General features: G+C 47.4%; 2 protein-coding genes across 3 annotated transcripts in view; one reads left to right on the top strand and one right to left on the bottom strand.

Annotated features, from left to right (window-relative positions):
- Window positions 1–5,617, bottom strand: part of LOC137340686 (tektin-3-like) — an 82,438-nt gene extending 76,821 nt beyond the window's left edge. Inside the window, exon 1 of one of the 2 annotated variants that reach the window (XM_068003343.1) lies at window positions 5,494–5,617. In XM_068003343.1, the coding sequence (XP_067859444.1) occupies window positions 5,494–5,515 (22 nt within the window). In that variant the 5' untranslated portion in view covers window positions 5,516–5,617. The remainder of the gene's footprint in view (window positions 1–5,493) is intronic. The other variant, XM_068003346.1, reaches the window with a different exon arrangement.
- The window catches only part of nubp1 (nucleotide binding protein 1 (MinD homolog, E. coli)), a 61,937-nt gene continuing 44,460 nt past the window's right edge, over window positions 1,201–18,677 (top strand). Inside the window, exons 1-3 of the mRNA XM_068003347.1 lie at window positions 1,201–1,268; window positions 10,869–10,973; window positions 11,076–11,209. Of these exons, the coding sequence (XP_067859448.1) occupies window positions 1,238–1,268; window positions 10,869–10,973; window positions 11,076–11,209 (270 nt within the window). The 5' untranslated portion in view covers window positions 1,201–1,237. The remainder of the gene's footprint in view (window positions 1,269–10,868; window positions 10,974–11,075; window positions 11,210–18,677) is intronic.

Here is an 18,677-nt window from a genome sequence, read left to right as displayed (position 1 = left end):
CTACACCAATAGTGAATAACCTAGTCCTCACTATACTTATTGGGTGAGTTAGGGCACTAGAGTAGGTTGATGGTTTGAATTCCCTTTTCTCGTCCTTGACTACTTTTATAGTGTACTGAACTTGGGGGTGGGGGCAGCAATCAATTCTGGAAAGACCCCAGATTACCAACACTAATGAACCATCCTCATTCTGTTCAGATTTCTTCTACTTGCAGATCACCTGAAGATATCATTATATAACCAAATGAAATAATTTTAGTTTTAATCCACAGCACACTGTCAGCCAAAAATAACAATAACTTGCATTTATAAAGTGCCTTTAATTTCCCAAAGCACTATGTGGAGGCATAACTTAAAAAATAGATGCTGAGCCAAAAGAGATATTGGGGGGTGACCAAAAACTTGGTTTTAAGGAATTTCTTAAAGGAGAAGAAGGAGGTATTGAGGTAAAGGGGTTGTAGGGCTGGAAGAGGTTAGAGATAGAGAGGGAGAAAGGCCACGAGGGGATTTAAACATTAGAAAGCATTAGGGCACCATGAGCCAGTGTAGGTCAGCAACGACAGGGGTGATGATGGGTGGGCTTGGTGTGAGGTAGGATATGGGTGCAGAATTTTGGATGAGCTGCTTTATGGAGGGTGAGGGAGGGGAGGGTGGCCAGAAGAGCATCGGATAGTTCAGGTTGGAGGTGACAAAAGGCATGGATGAGAATTTCACCGGCAGATGGGGAGGTCGGTGATGTTACAGAGACGGAAGTAAGCAGTCTTTGTAATAGAAAGCATATAGGATTGGAAACTCAGCTCAGGGTCATATAGGACACCGAATTTGCGAACAGTGTGGTTCGGCTTGAGCCAGAGGCCAGGGAAGGGAGGGAATTGGTGGTAAAGTTGGCTGCAGTAAAATTCATTGGCTCGTTGATGGTAGCTGCAAACACTCTTTCCAATCCTGGTCATCTAACTGTATCAAAATTCAGCAAAGTTATTAGATATCATTAACCTAAAAATTTTGAAGGTTCTGTCTCATTTCACATCTATGAATAAGACTAGAAATAAGACATAGAAAACACTGTCGCAAATATTAGTTATTTGTTGCACTTGTTCAGCTTACAGTGATCTTTAACTTCACTGAGGTGGAAAGCTGATATTTTGGAGGAACGTTTATCAGCAGCCTTAGCGGAGGTTGGTACAATTTGCTGCTGCACTGGAAAGCCGGAAGTGCGACTGGGGAAAGGGGCGGTATCATGGCCGACGTTCCGAGTAACGCACCAGCACGTGAGTGTCGGGGTCGGTGAGCGGAGCGGGAGCGGGAGCGGCGTCAATGGGACTGAATTTATGAAACCCGCCAGAGCCCGAGAGCTGGAGGGGGGACCGGAAACTGACCCACCCCCGGTATCCCTCCCCCGATAATCACAGACTGACTGGAACCTGCTCCGGGGGAGGGGGAAAGATTGGGGGAGGAGCCAGTGCAGACCCCCTGGGAGGAGCCAGTGCAGACCCCCGGGGAGGAGCCAGTGCAGACCCCCGGGGAGGAGCCAGTGCAGACCCCCGGGGAGGAGCCAGTGCAGACCCCCTGGGAGGAGCCAGTGCAGACCCCCTGGGAGGAGCCAGTGCAGACCCCCGGGGAGGAGCCAGTGCAGACCCCCGGGGAGGAGCCAGTGCAGACCCTGGGGAGAGTGACGGAGCGAGGGCGGTAACCGCCCCCGGGGGAGAGTGACGGAGCGAGGGCGGTGGCCGACCCCGGGGGAGAGTGACGGAGCGAGGGCGGTGGCCGACCCCGGGGGAGAGTGACGGAGCGAGGGCGGTGGCCGACCCCGGGGGAGAGTGACGGAGCGAGGGCGGTGGCCGACCCCGGGGGAGAGTGACGGAGCGAGGGCGGTGGCCGACCCCGGGGGAGAGTGACGGAGCGAGGGCGGTGGCCGACCCCGGGGGAGAGTGACGGAGCGAGGGCGGTGGCCGACCCCGGGGGAGAGTGACGGAGCGAGGGCGGTGGCCGACCCCGGGGGAGAGTGACGGAGCGAGGGCGGTGGCCGACCCCGGGGGAGAGTGACGGAGCGAGGGCGGTGGCCGACCCCGGGGGAGAGTGACGGAGCGAGGGCGGTGGCCGACCCCGGGGGAGAGTGACGGAGCGAGGGCGGTGGCCGACCCCGGGGGAGAGTGACGGAGCGAGGGCGGTGGCCGACCCCGGGGGAGAGTGACGGAGCGAGGGCGGTGGCCGACCCCGGGGGAGAGTGACGGAGCGAGGGCGGTGGCCGACCCCGGGGGAGAGTGACGGAGCGAGGGCGGTGGCCGACCCCGGGGTAGAGTGACGGAGCGAGGGCGGTGGCCGACCCCGGGGTAGAGTGACGGAGCGAGGGCGGTGGCCGACCCCGGGGTAGAGTGACGGAGCGAGGGCGGTGGCCGACCCCGGGGGAGAGTGACGGAGCGAGGGCGGTGGCCGACCCCGGGGGAGAGTGACGGAGCGAGGGCGGTGGCCGACCCCGGGGGAGAGTGACGGAGCGAGGGCGGTGGCCGACCCCGGGGGAGAGTGACGGAGCGAGGGCGGTGGCCGACCCCGGGGGAGAGTGACGGAGCGAGGGCGGTGACGGAGCGAGGGCGGTAACTGACCCCGGGGACAGAGCGAGGGCGGTGGCCGACCCCGGGGGAGAGTGACGGAGCGAGGGCGGTAGCCGACCCCGGGGAGAGTGACGGAGCGAGGGCGGTAGCCGACCCGGGGGACGTATTGTTCATAATAAATATAATTTAGAGCTTCCCCTAAACTGCACACTGGAAAATCATTCATTGTGTTTTGATATGAAACAAACTTTTGTATAGTTCATTATCATACGTTTTAATAAATTGGTGCCAAAATATTGCATTTGTGCCAATATGCTTCAACGGTGTGCAATATGCTCCATTGTGGGGTAGTGTTCATCTCAAATTGCTCCCATTGACTTGTTGTGGTCAATACTGAATCCTGGTGTTAGATAGCTCCAAATAGTGCGTCTGGACACAATCCAAGTTTAATAGGACAAAGGGTGTTTTTACAATTTGAATGAGCATAGTAGGGCAAAAAATCTCACTATTACTCTTAACTGAAACTTTAATGACATTTGAAGCTGATAACAAAACAATGGGGTGGAGGGCAGGATCTACATTTGTTGAGATGTGTCCAATTTGCTTCCTTGTGCTTTCATTTTAATCTAACACAGTTATCTTCTCCTTAAATGAGCATTTGCACAGCTTGTAACATTTTATCCACAGTTTCAATGGACAAGACCTGTCCAAGTAATTGACATATTTATATAAATACAGCTCAGTGCACAACCTAGCATGGTGCCGAGCCCTATGAACAAGGAGTCACCAGGTTAGGTTGTCTATGCTGTTGGCTGGTCTCAGTTATGGCAGCTTGTGGAGTGCCAGAATTGGGCTCAGCTCCCCTGAGCTGGGGCCGAGAAAAATCAACCAGGATTCCTGATCGTGTCCCATATTGCAAAGTGTGCCTGTGTGGATATCTGTCGGGCAGGATTGGGCTCAGCTGTAACGGGCCGTAGCTAAACAGTGCACCAACACTCGTGATACCCCATTGTAGAAGAATAGCATCTAACTGAGGTACTGGAGGGGAGAAAATTGGCTTCGGACAGGACTTGATTGAATGTATTTACATTCGCCACTTTACTGAGAGGACTGTGCCTAGTGAACTATAAAAGGTTGGCTTTCCTAGTGATAAATGAAATGGTTGTCAGATAAAATATTCATCTTTTTCATTAGAAAGTACCATTTGAATTTAACCAATTTTTGAAAAAAAAATAGGATTAGTAATCTCCCTCTCTTTGTATTTATAGCCTCATTCTTAAGAAAGGCTTACTACCATGTGCAAAGAAATTTAGGTAACATTTACACTATAACTGTAGTGTCAGTGCAACATGGTTTCACTTTTACGCTAACCACAGCCTCAGTGCAAGGCAGCCTGAATCCAGAGTCGGGGTCTGACCTGATGTTGGACCGAAGTAGTCTTGGAGGAAGAGATTCGCACTTTGTTTCACTCATAGGAACATAAGAAATAAGAGCAGGAGTAGGCCATACGGCCCCTCGAGCCTGCTCCGCCATTCAATAAGATCATGGCTGATCTTCGACCTCAACTCCACTTTCCTGTCCTATCTCCATATCCTTTGATTCCCCTAGAGTCCAAAAATCTATCAATCTCAGTCTTGTGGGGTACCGCAGGAATCAGTTCTTGGGCCCCAGCTATTCACAATATATATCAATGATTTGGATGAGGGATCTAAATGTAACATTTCCAAGTTTGCAGACGACACAAAGCTGGGGTGGAATTTGAGCTGTGAGGAGGATGCAAAGAGGCTCCAATGTGATTTGGACAAGTTGAGTGAGTGGGCAAGAACATTTCAGATGCAGTATAACGTGGATAAATGTGAGGTTATCCACTTTGGTTGTAAAAACAGAAAGGCAGATTATTATCTGAATGGTGATAGATTGGGAAAAGGGGAGGTGCAACGAGACCTGGGTGTCCTTGTACACCATTCACTGAAAGCGAGCATTCAGGTGCAGCAAGCAGTTAGGAAGGCGAATGGTATGTTGGCCTTCGTTGCAAGAGGATTTGAGTACAGCAGCAGGGATATCTTACTGCAGTTATACAGGGCCTTCGTGAGACCACATCTGGAGTATTGTGTGCAGTTTTGGTCTCCTTATCTGAGGAAGGATGTCCTTGCCATGGAGGGAGTGCAACGAAGGTTTACTAGACTAATTCCTGGGATGGCAGGACTGATGTATGAGGAGAGATTGGGTTGACTAGGCCTATATACACTAGAGTTTAGAAGAATGAGAGGTGATCTCATCGAAACATATAAAATTCTAACAGGACTAGACAGACTAGATGCAGGGAGGATATTCCCGATTGCTGGGGAGTCCATAACCAAGGGTCACAGACTCAGGATATGGGGTATGCCATTTAGAACCGAGATGAGGAGAAATTTCTTCACTTGGTGTGGTGAACCTGTGGAATTCTCTACCACAGAAGGCAGTGGAGGCCAAGTCATTAGATGTATTCAAGAAGGAGATAGATATATTTCTTAATGCTAAAGGGATATGGGGAAAAAGCGGGAACAGGGTACTGAGTTAGACGATGAATGGCGGACCAGGCCCAAAGGGCCGAATGGCCTACTCTTGCTCCTATTTTCTATGTTTCTATGTTGAATATACTCAACGACTCAGCATTCACAGCCCGCTGGGGTAGAGAATTCCAAATATTCACGAGCCTCTGAGTGAAGAAATTCTTCCTCATCTCAGCCCTAAATGCCCGACCCCTTATCCTGAGACCATGTTCTAGACTCTAGCCAGGGGAAATATCCTCTCAGCATCTACCCTGTCAAGCTCTCAGAGTCAATTTGGCCCTTAATACCTTACTTATACTACACAGGTTTTGTGACAGTGTGAAACGGAAACCTCTTTACACTGGCACTAAACTCGTCGTGTAAATGCCCACTTAGAGACATCGCCTTACCTGCAGTGGAAGAGTCCTGCATGGAAATAAGTACTGTAATCAATCATCATTGTTTTCCACATATTGACTTAATGTTGTAATAAAGCCCCCTGGATGGCACTTCTCCTGAGATCATTGGTACAAGGGTACTACTTCTTTCAAGCAGTAACTAAAACTGAATGATGTCCTTGAGCATAATCTTAAGGCGAAAGCACTTGGTGTTTGTTTTTTTCAAACTACTGCAACCTTGTCTTTGATAGAAGTACAGCTGGAAGACTTAGAACGCTTCCAGAGATGAGGAATGCAACTGTGGATAAATAGTGTAATCAGCACAACATGTTCAATGGGCCCTGGACTGATTCTTTTCAGCCTCAGAAAAAATCCTTTTATGGCCACACTCTAAGGCAATTGTTCTATTCCATTAATTGCCATTGTGTTATGCTGTCCAAAGCTTTCCGAGGATCTTTAGTGTATGACGTCAACTTATTCCCTTTGTCCACCGTGTCAGTAATATATTTGGAAGAACTCCAGGTTAATTAAGCGTGACCTTCCTTTACTGAATCCATGCTGACTTTCCTGTAACAAGTTATACTATTTCAAGTGTTTTCACACTTGATCTTCAATCATGACATGTTTACTACCAGTCGTAGTCCTGGACTTTACTGGTAGCCAGGGGCTTCAGGTTCACAAGACATTAAAAGCAGCACCTCAAGTGGATAAGGTCACAAAAAAGCTAATGGAATACTGGGTTTTATGGTGAGATAAAGAACATAAAAATTGAGATGTAATGGGGAATCTATCTAAAACCACAGATGTAATATTGTGTGCAGTTTTGGGCTGCACACTCTACGAAGGACGTGGAGGCAATCGAGAGGGTACAGCGTGATCCACTTGGGTGCTGTCTAGCATGAGGAAATACAAATATGAAGACAGATGTGAAAAGTTGGTGCTGTTTTTGTTAGAACAGAGGAAATTGAGGGGTGATTTGATAGAGGTGTTTAAAATTCTGAATGTGGAGATGCCGGTGATGGGACTGGGGTTGACAATTGTAAACAATTTCCAACAAACGTTCACCTGAGGAAGGAGGAAGCCTCCGAAAGCTTGTGAATTTAAAATAAAGTTGCTGGACTATTAACTTGGTGTTGTAAAATTGTTTAAAATTCTGAAGGGATGGGACAGAGTAGATAGAAATAGGCTGTTTCCAGTGTCTAGAACCAGGGGGCGTAGATAAAAGATTAAATGTAAGATTTCGGAGAGCTGGAGAAACTTTTTTACACCAAGGGTTGTGAGGCTGTGGAATGTACTCCCAGAACTAGTGATTGAAGCAGAGACCATGTCAACATTTAAAAATAGATTGAAGGAAAGGGGAATTAACGGATATGGGAACAGGGCTGGCACTTGGGATTATGACTACTGCTCAGGCTCAGAATCAACTACAAGACAGACTGGTTAGGCCGAATGGCCTGTTTTCATATTGTAATTTCTATGTAATAACCTATCTCCTACTTACCTGCATTCTGGAACATGTTCCTATCACAGGTTTAAAAATAAGTGAGATAACATTAACTACATGCTTAAATTTATTATAGCAATAATAAAGGTCACTGATTTACACTTTCCATGCAAATATACACATAATCATTTAACTCAAATATCATGAATACAATACTGTACAATAAAAATACTATTTAATTCAGTAACCTTAACTCAGTGGTCCTAATAATATATTGTGTTGCATGAGATAAGACAGCATATCTTCAAACTCAGTGAGTAATGCCACGAGAAATATATCTATATCTATCTATATCTTGCGACTATGTGCACTTCATTCACATAACTTTCTGTTTTCACAATTATGTCTCACATTTTTGCCAATTATAAATTCCTATGTCCACATTTAAACAGGGGTTTGTTTACCTGCACAAACTCGTCACTTTGAGCAATCTATTTTACTGAGAAAAATGACAGTGTACTAATGACACACACGTTGTAGCTTTTATTTTTTGTTCCATAAACTTCAGAAAATGTATTAAGCTGAGAAAGTAGGAGGAGAGTCCTTTTTCATGTTACTGTTCAATATCATCAAAAAAGCACTAGCTGAATTTTGAAGCCAAATAATTACTTCCACCTGATGGAAAAAGCCATTGGTAAAGGCTTATACCTGTGATACAGAGATTCTAATTTCTAACACATATAAGCCAGAAAGAGAAAGACATGAATAGAAAGACATACAGTTTATTTCCTCATTCTAATTTGATTTTTTTTAAGAAGTTGAATTTTGAAAGCAAATAAAGTCTTTCTGAGGCAGACATATAGGAAGGAAGGGAGGAGAGAAGAATAGGGGTGGGGGTTCAGAGAGATGGGAGTCATTGAGAGAGAGGAGGGATTGATAGCTAGAGAAAGAGTGAGAGCTGAGGTTGTAAGCAAGTGGGCGAGACTGGGGATTGAGTGAAGGAGCAATTGAGAAAGGCTGGGAGGAGGGTTAATAGGGAGGGAACAGTTGAGAAAGAGAAAGCGGGCAGGCAGGAGGGCTGAAAAAGTTGAGAGAGATTGAAGGCCATTGAGAGGCCAAGGGGGAGATTGAGAGAGGTTAGAGGGAAGTTGATGGAGATTGAAGGGGGTGGTAGGTGTTGAGAGAGGAGGGACGTAGAGGGAGTGGAGAGAGCGATCAACTAGTAATATACTAAACATCATGGGCCCGATTTTAGCACCCGCTATCGGGTGCATTCTCAGTGGGGGGGCCTCGAAAATCGTAAAATCCAGGATCCCGACCGGATCCCGCCCACTTCCGGGTTCCCCGCTGACGCGCCGGCATGCGCGCGCAGCCCCCGCTGGTGGGAATCCCGCAGGCAATTAAAGCCAGCGGGATGCCACTTGAGAGTATTTATGTAGCTATTTCAGGTCATTAACTGACCTGATTAAGGGACTGTGTGTGATTTTGGATCAACATGGGACTGTTTCCCACACTGGGGGAAACACTCCCAGTTGAAATGGACGTGTTGCAGCTGTCAGCCTGTGGCAGCTGCAAAGGTCCATTTGACAGGGGGGTGGGGGGGAGACCCTCACCCATTGCAGGAGGCCACTCTGTCACTTGGGACAAAGTTTGGCCTCCACCACCCTCCTCCTGACGGTCAAAGTCACCAACCTGCACACTTACCCCGGGGTCCGGAGACATGTACCTACCTTGCGGACCCCCTCAGATGTACATCTTGCGGATGGGGGCCGCCGTAGCTGCAGTCGTGACCTCCTCGGAGGGAGAATAGCATCACCAGCCTCGCCATCCACGCCGTCCACCTCTGACACGTGGAGCTCCACAACAGAGTGCTGTGACACATCCACCTGTACAGCAGGAGGGAGGGCTACCGCAGAGAGAGATGCGTCGCAGAGGGCACTACCCTCGCCACAGGTTCCACAGACCAAGGCTCAGCCTCCTGGACCTCTCTGAGCAGCAGTACACACGGAGGCTCAGAGTCACTCGACATGTAGCCGTGGACATCTGCAGCCTCTTTCATGCCGAGCTGCTCCTGGCTGGCCCGTGCACCATCTTCCTACCTGTCGCTGTCAAAGTCACCACTGCCCTCCCGAACTTCTCCTCCGCAGCCTTCCAGGGTGCAACCGGGGACATCGCCGATGTCTCTCAGTCGTCTGCGCAGAAGAGCCCTGCAAATACACCTACACCCACCCTGCAGTGACACAATGTGTGGCATCAGTGGTGGGTCCTCATAGTGATGCCCTGGAGCGGGCATTATTGCACAAACCGGACAGGATTCGCGAAGACATGGCAGTAGTGGTGCCAATATAATGTGTGATGTGGGTTGTTCTGAAATTCAATAGAAGTAACAACCATGACAAACCCTCAAACACCCTTGTGCATCCCCTTCATGCTCACGACACGTTTGCCTTACGCTGCCTACTGCACATATGTGATGCATGCCCTGTGGCTGCAGCACAGGTGGTGGCAGGTTGAGTGAGGCTGGCCGTGAGGGAGATGCACGAGAGGGTGAGTATGGGATAAAGCCATGAGATTGTATGAGGATTGGGTTGCGTGGTAGTGGCGGGGTGAGTACTGGCGAAGTGAGTAGGTGCAGGTAAGATGAGGATGGGGTTTGAGTGGGTATGAGGGGTGATGTGACAGAGTAGTGTTGGCAGTGCAGAAGGAGATGTGGGGTGGGGGCAGTGATGTGGCAGACTGAGTGTAGGGGAAAGACTACGTGTACTCACTGTGGCTGACCTACTGAGGTCATTGGAGCGCCTCCTGCACTGTGTGCAGGTGGGCGATTATGTTGGTGGCGCTGGTGACCTCCTCTGCCACCTCTAGCCAGGCCTTCCTGGTGGCAGAGGCAGGCCGCTTCCTCCCGCCCGCCGGGTGGAAGATCTCTGTCCTTCCCCTCCTCCTCACCCCATGTATTGATACCTGGGGTGAGGCATCATTAAACTGGGAGCAGCCTTCCCCCTGGGCTGCTCCATGCAGTCATCTTTGCTATTTGTTGCAGCATCTGTCAGTGGAGGACTGCCCCTTTAAATAGAGCGCCTCCAGCTGACAGATCTTACTGCGCATGCGCAGCCCGCCCGACGCGCAGACCAGCAGCGGGGAACCCGGAGGAGCAGGTAAGTGGATCCAATTAGTGCGTTGCCTGCTACGATCGCGCGGGAAACCCACTAATTTCACCGGGCGCGTTACCCACGCGCCCGCTTGCCCACCCGCCGAGAACCCGCACCCCTGCTAAAATCGGGCCCCATGTGTCCCTGTACTTCTTGTCATCCTTTTCCATTATAAATTCCTATGTCCACATTTATAATGGAAACTACCTATGTAAACTTGCCATGCTGTAATGAGATTCTTCCATTCTTCTCCCCCCACCCCCCCCAAGCCGTGGAGGTGCTTCAGCGCCATTACTGGTGGAAAGCTGCAATCATAGCATGATGAGTTTACCTAGGCAGAATGTATGACTTAAAATGGGGGTTGAATTATATTTGCAGGCTCTGGTCCAATTAGTCCCTGGCTTCTAACTCCGCTTCACCTGAAGGCTAAACTTGTTCCTGACTCTTCACGTGCAGTGGTACAAGAGCTTGACTGGTATATCTCCTGTCAATCAGGGTCCCATGTTGGTTTTAGACTTGTGGATAACTGGCCTAAAATCAACTCTGAGCTGTTTCCATAAGCCACATATACATTTATATGATGTGAGATGGTCTTGTTTAAAATGCTGTTCAAAAATATCACAAGTAATAATGGGAAAACTCATCTATGGCATACAATATATCTAACCTATTCTGTTAGTCACACTTGACCTGTCTAGTACTTTGATACTAGCAATGAGATTCTGTTACAGAATGTAGTTATTGTATGTTGTACAGCAGTGAGGGTATATATATTTTTTTCTGTTATGTTTTAGACTGTCCAGGAACAGCGAGTGATGATGCCGGTAAAGTTTCAGCCTGTCAGGGTTGTCCTAATCAAGCGATATGTGCCTCAGGTGCCTCAAAAGCTCCAGATCCAGGTAGATTTTCAAGAGTAATTTTTACTCGCCATAAAGCAAAGCAATTAATGTGGGTACTGTCATGAATGTGAAATTCCTGTATTTTTTTTTCACACACTGCAGCCATTCAGGAGATCAAGGAGAAGATGGCATCTGTTAAACATAAAATCTTGGTTTTATCTGGAAAAGGAGGGGTTGGCAAGAGTACTTTCAGTGCACACCTAGCTCACGGGATAGCGAGTGATGACACCAAGCAGGTCAGCAGTTAAGTTTTATTACTTTTATTTTTCCATTTTTGCAACTTTCAACACTGTGGAAGTAGAGAATGATAGAACAGATTTTGAAAGGACATTCATTCCTCAGAAATCAGAGGGCTGACTTTCAGTATTAGGCCACTGTCTCTAGACAAATTTTTGCCATGCACAAAAAACGCCCATGGATTGGGAATAATATTATTTAAAGGGGAATGTTATTTCATGGAGACTTTTATCAGGTGGGTTTGTCTTTGGCTGCCTATAGATGAAATGAGTGTGGGAGCTGGTATCCTTCCCAGTAGTGAATGCTGCTCCTTCATACAAAATGCTTTAAAAGTTTTTTTACTGGTGGTATTGAGTATGGGATTGATTTGAGTTTTGGCAGCTTTGGAACTTTCTGATGTGTGTGTATTAAGGGTTCTTACGTGGTGGTGATTGCGAGGTGACACTGTATCTCTCACCAGTTGCCATGGTGATCATTTTCCGATTACCTCCTCAAAAAGCTCACCTTTGACCCCTCTATCTTTGCAAACTACCGTCCCATCTCCAACCTGCCTTTCCTTTCCAAAGTCCTTGAACGTGTTGTCACCTCCCAAATCCATGCCCATCTGTCCCACAACTCCGTGCTTGAAGCTCTCCAATCAGGCTGACGCTCCTGTCACAGCATTGCAAACGGTCCTAATCAAGATCAGAAGTGACATCCTCTGTGACTGTGGTACACTATCCCTCCTCATCCTTCTCGACCTCTCTGCAGCCACTGACATGGTTAACTACACCATCCTCCTCTGATGCCTCACTTCTGTTGTCTAGCTGAGTGGAACTGCCATCGCCTAGTTCCAATCTTACCTATCCAGTCGTAGCCAGAGAATCTCCTACAATGGCTTCTCTTCCTGCTCCTGCACCGTTACCTCTGGAGTCCCTCAAGGATCTATCCTTGGCCGCCTCTGATCTTTAATTTACATGCTGCCCCTCGGCGACATCATCCGAAGGCGTGTCACGTTTCACGTGCGCAGACGACACCCAGCTCTATCTCACCACCCGCTCTCTTGACTCCTCCACTGTCTCTGTGCTGTCAGGATGCTTGTCCGACATCCAGTCCTGGATGAGCCACAATTTCCTCCAATTAAACATTGCAAAGACCAAACCGATTGTCTTCGTCTCCCGCCACAAACTCCGTACCCTCGCCACCAATTCCATCCCCCTCCCTATCCACTGTCTCAGGCTGAACCACACTGTTCGCAGCCTTGGCGTCCTATTTGATCCTGAGCTGATCTTTGGACCCCCATATTCTTTCCATCTCAAAGGTTGCCTACTTCCACCTCTGTAACATCGCCTGTCTATGCTTCTGCCTCAGCTTATCCGCTGCTGAAACACTCATCCATGCTTTTGTTACCTCTACACTTGACTATTCCAATGCTCTCCTGGCCGGCCTCCCATTTTCCACCCTCCATAAACGAGCTCATCCAAAACTCTGCTGCCCGTATTCTAAACTGCGCCAAGTTCTGTTTACCCATCGACCTTGTGGTCGCTGACCTACATTGGTCCTCAGTCCACCAACGCCTCAATTTTAAAATTCTCACCTTTGTGTTCAAATCCCTCCAAGGTTTTGCCCCTCCCTATCTGTGTAACGTTCTCCATCCCTACAGCCCTCCAGGTACTCTGCATTCCTACAACTCTGGAATACTGCCAACGCCCCCCCTCCCTTCGCCTCACCCATTGGTGCCCTGGCCTTCAACCATCAAGGCCCTAAGTTCTGGAATTCTCTCTCTAAACCTCTCCGCCTCTCATCCTTTAAGATGCTCCTTAAAATTTCCCTCTTTGACCAAGCTTTTAGTAACCTGTCCTGATATCTTCTTCTTTGGCTCGGTGTCAATTTGTGTCTGATTACGCTTCTATGAAACACCTTGGGATGGTTTACTATGTTAATGGTGCTATATAAATGCAAGTTGTTTTATTACACCAGATGGTTCAGTTACCTACTGAGACATCAAAGGAGCCCGTTGATACTGTCGTTCTCATGTTACATCGCCTCTGCTCCTTCCCCTTGTACAATCCTTTGCTGTGCCTTTTAATCTTCCCTATTACACTTAGAACAACTTGTACAGTAAACCTCATGTAGAGGAGCATCTCTGAGTATTTACAAGGGGAAAGGAGAGGGCACTAAACAGGAGACAAGAAAAATTAAAGGAGAGGAACTTATTGTTTGAGCAAAAATATAGGTTTGAAGAGGCTTTTGAAGGAAGAGAGGTAGCAAAGCAAAATGGTTTCAAGGGAGAGTCTCAAGCAGCAGGGGTGTGGTGACTGAAAGAATAGCTTCTGACCATGGAATGAGGGACAAGCAGATGGCCAAAGTTGGAGGAGTGTACAGGCTGCAATGTATGGCTGAACAAAATTACTCACATTAGGTGGGGTAAAACCAGAAAGGTGTGTGGAACTGGGCAAGAACAGGGGTGGTTAGGGGTGCATATTTGTGTAAGAGGATTCGGGCTGCAGCATCCAGGGCACTGGATTGAGTGGTATTTGTAAAGGGTGGAGGAGGGTATACAAGAAAATCTATACTAGATATTAAGAATGTATAGATTCGGGTGTCGGCAGTGGAAAAATAGACTTAGGATTGCAAAACAGCTGTGTCCTGGAGGTGGGAAAAAATGCATTCTTGGCTACTGATTAGATGGGTCAGCTTCAGATCAAGCAGAACACCCAAGATTCTGCACCATCTGCTTCAGCTTGAGCCTGCAGCCAAGGAGGTTGATGGAGCTGGAGTCCAAGCTACATAGATGCTGGCAGAAGCCGAAAAGGATAACTGGTTTACAACGTTGAGCAACATTTCAGCTTATCCAAGCCTTGATTGACAGTCTAAAAATTAGAGCCAGACCTTTCAGGAGCGAGATTAGAAAACATTTCTACACACAAAGAGTTGTAGAAGTTTGGAACTCTCTTCCGCAAACGGCAATTGATACGAGCTCAATTGCTAAATTTAAATGTGAGATAGATAGCTTTTTGGCAACCAAAGGTATTAAGGGATATGGGCCAAAGGCAGGTATATGGAGTTAGATCACAGATCAGCCATGATCTTAACAAATGACGGAGCAGGCACGAGGGGCTGAATGGCCTACTCCTGTTCCTATGTTCCTTATGTTCCTATGTTGATGTAGGATCAGCAGTTAGATAATACAGCCTTCGAGTCAATGATTGTGGCAGAGAGATAGAGTTGGGTTTAATCAGCTTATGTATGAAAGCTGACCCCACGTTTCCAGAAGATAATGAGGGTTAGCATGTAGATGATAAAACAGGAGGGGACCTGGGGCACATCGCTGGTGATGACCTTGTGGGCATGGGAGCTCAAGGAGATTAGTGGCTGCTTTGGGACAGATGGGAATAAAGCCAAGAGAGCTCAGTGCCATAAAGATGGATCGTGGAGAGGAGGCAATGGAGGAGAATGGGCAGTGGAGAGGTCAAGGAGAGATAGGTCACAGTTACACGGGATGTTGTTTGTGACCAATTGGGTAGTCTCGATTTTGTTATTATTAACTTTAAAACTGAAGTTTAGCTGAAATTTGAATTCTGTTGATTGGCATTGATCTGACAATTCCCCCGAATGTTGAGTATGTAGGCGAGATATTCTGGTGGTTTTCATACATCTCTGACAATGTGATAAGTAGACCAGCAAGCCCCTGCTTCAGAACAATTGAAAAACACACCTGCTGATAATGTATGGATGAGATTAGTGTAGCTTTGAATACAGTCCAAAGAAAACAAAACATGTGGAAAAAATGCATTCCTCTCCACCATCCCTTTAAAGTCTCTGTCGCACATTTGGTCTGTCAGCACATAAAGAAGCCTCTGCCTCCTCTCCACCCCCACATCATGACATTGTTGTCTGAACTGTTACCAAACTGCAAAATAAACAATAAAATAAATTCGAGTGATTCACCAGCATGACTGTGTGCGAAAGAATTTCCATTTAAAAGTAAAATCCCTCCCAGCAATCACCCCAAATTGCAGAGTGTTTACTCGTCTTTCCAAAAACACCACACATGCAAGCAAACAAACTACCCACATATGTGAGCCATGCAGTGTAATGGGCCACTGTATCCTCCACCCTTTTTCATAACTTGCCACACTTGACTACAGCGTTGCTAAGGAAGAAAACACAGCAAAGTATTTCAGTAATTTGTGCTGGGGGAGTACTGGGGAAGACACAATGGTGCAGACATGTTCCAAAGCATTTTGTGGTATTAGTGAAGGAAGGTTGGAAAAGAATAGTCACGGTCGGTTGTTATCAAACAATAATAAGTGAGAAATGGAGGAAACTGGGATCAAATATTACTACACATGGTGTAAGATTTTGTTCTCCAGTTTTTACTATCGTGTGGTTATTGTGGAGCCATATATATATTTAGAAAATTCTGCAGTGGGACTCCTTCATTCAGAGTCTGTTTGTTACTCACTGAAAATAATAAGGGTTGGCAGTAAAATATTTTGATAGAATTTTACAGCACAGAAACAGGCCATTCGGCTCAACAGGTCTATGCCGTTGTTTATGCTCCATACGAGCCTCCTCCCACCTTACTTCTTCTCACCCTATCTGCATACCCATCTATTCCTTTTTCTCTCATGTACTTATCTAGCTTGCCCTTATGTGCATCAATGCAATTTGCCTCAACCACTCCATGTGGTTCATAAGTAATACTGGTTTTGTTTCAACACATTTAAACTGAAAATCTGTTGCAAGTGTTAGAATATGTCATGCCAGTGATCATTTGTCATGTCTCCATTCTTGGGGCAACTACAACGTGAATTACTGCGGGTGAAATTGGTGTTCAGTGATAGTTGAATCAGCAGGCCCGTTTACACCTCACCTGATTTTCTTTTCCATTGATTTCATTAGGAAATCTGTCGTGGTGTAAAAGGATAGCCGATTTGCTATCGCCCGTTTTGTGTTCTCACCCAAGTCCAACCTCACCCCCGTTTATCATAAGTTCTCCAGAAACAAAAGCCTTTCCAACATCCACCAGGCACAAGTCAGAAGTGTGATGGAATACTCTCCATTTGCCTGGAGGAGTGCAGCTCCAACAACACTCAAGAAGCACGACACCATCCAGGACAAACCAACCCGCTTGATTGGCACTTCATCCACCACCCTAAACAGTTATTCCCTCCACCGCCGGTGCACCATGGCTGCAGCGTATACCATCTACAAGATGCACTGCAGCAACTCGCCAAGGCTTCTTCGACAGCACCTCCCAAACCCGCAACCTCTACCACCTAGAAGGACAAGGACAGCAGGTACATGGGAACACCACCATCTACACGTTCCCCTCCAAGTCACATACCATCCCGACTCGGAAATATATCGCTGTTCCTTCATTGTTGTCGGGTCATAATCCTGGAACTCCCTACCTAACTGTAAACAATTTTACAACACCAAGTTATAGTCCAACAAATTTATTTTAAATTCCACAAGCTTTCGGAGGCTTCCTCCTTCCTCAGGTGAACACCTTCCACACCGTTCACCTGAGGAAGGAGGAAGCCTCCGAAAGCTTGTGGAATTTAAAATAAATTTGTTGGACTATAACTTGGTGTTGTAAAATTGTTTACAATTGTCAACCCCAGTCCATCACCGGCATCTCCACATCATCCCTACCTAACAGCACTGTGGGAGAACCTTCACCACACGGACTGCAGCGGTTCAAGAAGGCGGCTCACCACCACCTTCTCCAGGGCAATTAGGGATGGGCAATAAATGCTGGCCTTGCCAGCGACGCCCACACCCCATGAATGAGAAAAAGACAGCTGTATTTATAGAAATTTATTATGTGTCAGGGCTGGCCAGGACCTACGTATGCTCTGTTTTTCTCCTCATAAATACGTTTTGAAAATGCAGGTGGTAGGAGCCATCTGACTTAACATGATTTACTCAGGACTAACTTTCATTAGACTTAAAATGGGAACTGAATTTGATCAAAATCTGGCAGCTCCTTTCAATGTTAGGTGAACTGGCAGCTGCGCCTACCAGCTGTACAGCGTTGAGTACGGGAGACTTCAATATTTCAGCTTATATAGCTGCCCTTTGGGATAGCCACGAGTATTTATCCATCCTCCATGTAGAATAGAGTGCTAAAAAATAAGGAGACCAGGGCTCAGCTTTCATTAGGTTTTAACCAAATGTGTTAGACATGTCATCTGACAGACAGTGGATAAATTCTACCCCTGGTACCACAAAAGTAAAAATTGAAAATTTCTTGTGCCTTTTTTTTTGAGTGGCTTCCAACGTACTTTAAGGACTGCTGATCAGGGCTAGGGCATAGGACCTCCAATTTGGTCCTATTTGACTCTGAGCTGAGCTTCTGACCCCATATCCTCTCCATCACCAAGACCGCCTACTTCCACCTCTTATCAATGCTCGTCTCCGTCTCCGCCCCTGCCTCAGCTCATCTGCTGCTGAAATCCTCATCCATGCCTTTGTTACCTCTAGACTCGACTATTCCAGTTCTCTCCTGGCCAGCCTCCCACCTTGTAACCTCTGTAATCTTGGGCTCATCCAAAACTCTGCTGCCCGTATCCTAACTCGCACCAAGTCCCGTTCACCTATCACATATCAGTGCTCACCGACCTACATTGACTCCCGGTCCAGCAACACCTCGATTTTAAAATTCTCATCCTTGCCCCTCCCTATTTCTGTAATCTCCTCCAGCCCGACGACCCTACAGGATCTCTGCGCTCCTCCGAGTCTGGCCTCTTGCGCATCTCCGATTTTTTCGCTCCACCATTGACGGCCATGTCTTCAGCTGCCTAGGCCCTAAGCTCTGGAATTCCCTCCCTAAACCTCTCCACTTCTCTACCTCTCCTCCTTTAAGACGCTCCTTCAAATCTACCTCTTTGACCAAGCTTTAATATCTATTTATATGGCTCAGTGTCAAATTTTGTTTGATAACGTTCCTGTGAAGTGCCTTGGGACGACTTACTACGCATCTCCAGCCTCCCCTTCCTCTCCAAAGTCCTTGATGTTCTGTTGTCGCCTCCCAAATCCGTGCCCATCTTTCCCGCAACTCCATGTTTGAACCTCTCCGATCAGGTTTCCGCCCCTGCCACAGCACTGAAACAGCCCTTATTAAAGTCACAAATGACATCCTACATGACTGTGACCATGGTGAACTATCACTTCTTGATCTGTCTGCAACCTTTGACACGGTTGACCACACCATCCTTCTCCAACGCCTCTCCTCCATCGTCCAGTTGGGTGGGACTGCGCTCACCTGGTTCCATTCTTATCAATCCAGTTGCAGCTGGAGAATCACCTACAATGGCTTCTGTTCCCGCTCCTGGACCATTACCTCTGGAATCCCCAAGGATCTATCAATGGCCCCCTCCTATTCCTCACCATCCTCCTCCAAAGCTGCTCCTTCATTGTCCAGATGAGTGCGATTACCCTTGCCTGGTTCCACTCTACCTATCCAGACATAGAGAA

Source organism: Heptranchias perlo, chromosome 22 (genome assembly GCF_035084215.1).
Source record: "Heptranchias perlo isolate sHepPer1 chromosome 22, sHepPer1.hap1, whole genome shotgun sequence".
Taxonomy (NCBI): Eukaryota; Metazoa; Chordata; class Chondrichthyes; order Hexanchiformes; family Hexanchidae; genus Heptranchias; species Heptranchias perlo.
The sequence above is the reverse complement of the archived record's forward strand: the minus strand, read 5'-3'. Positions and strand labels throughout refer to the sequence as shown.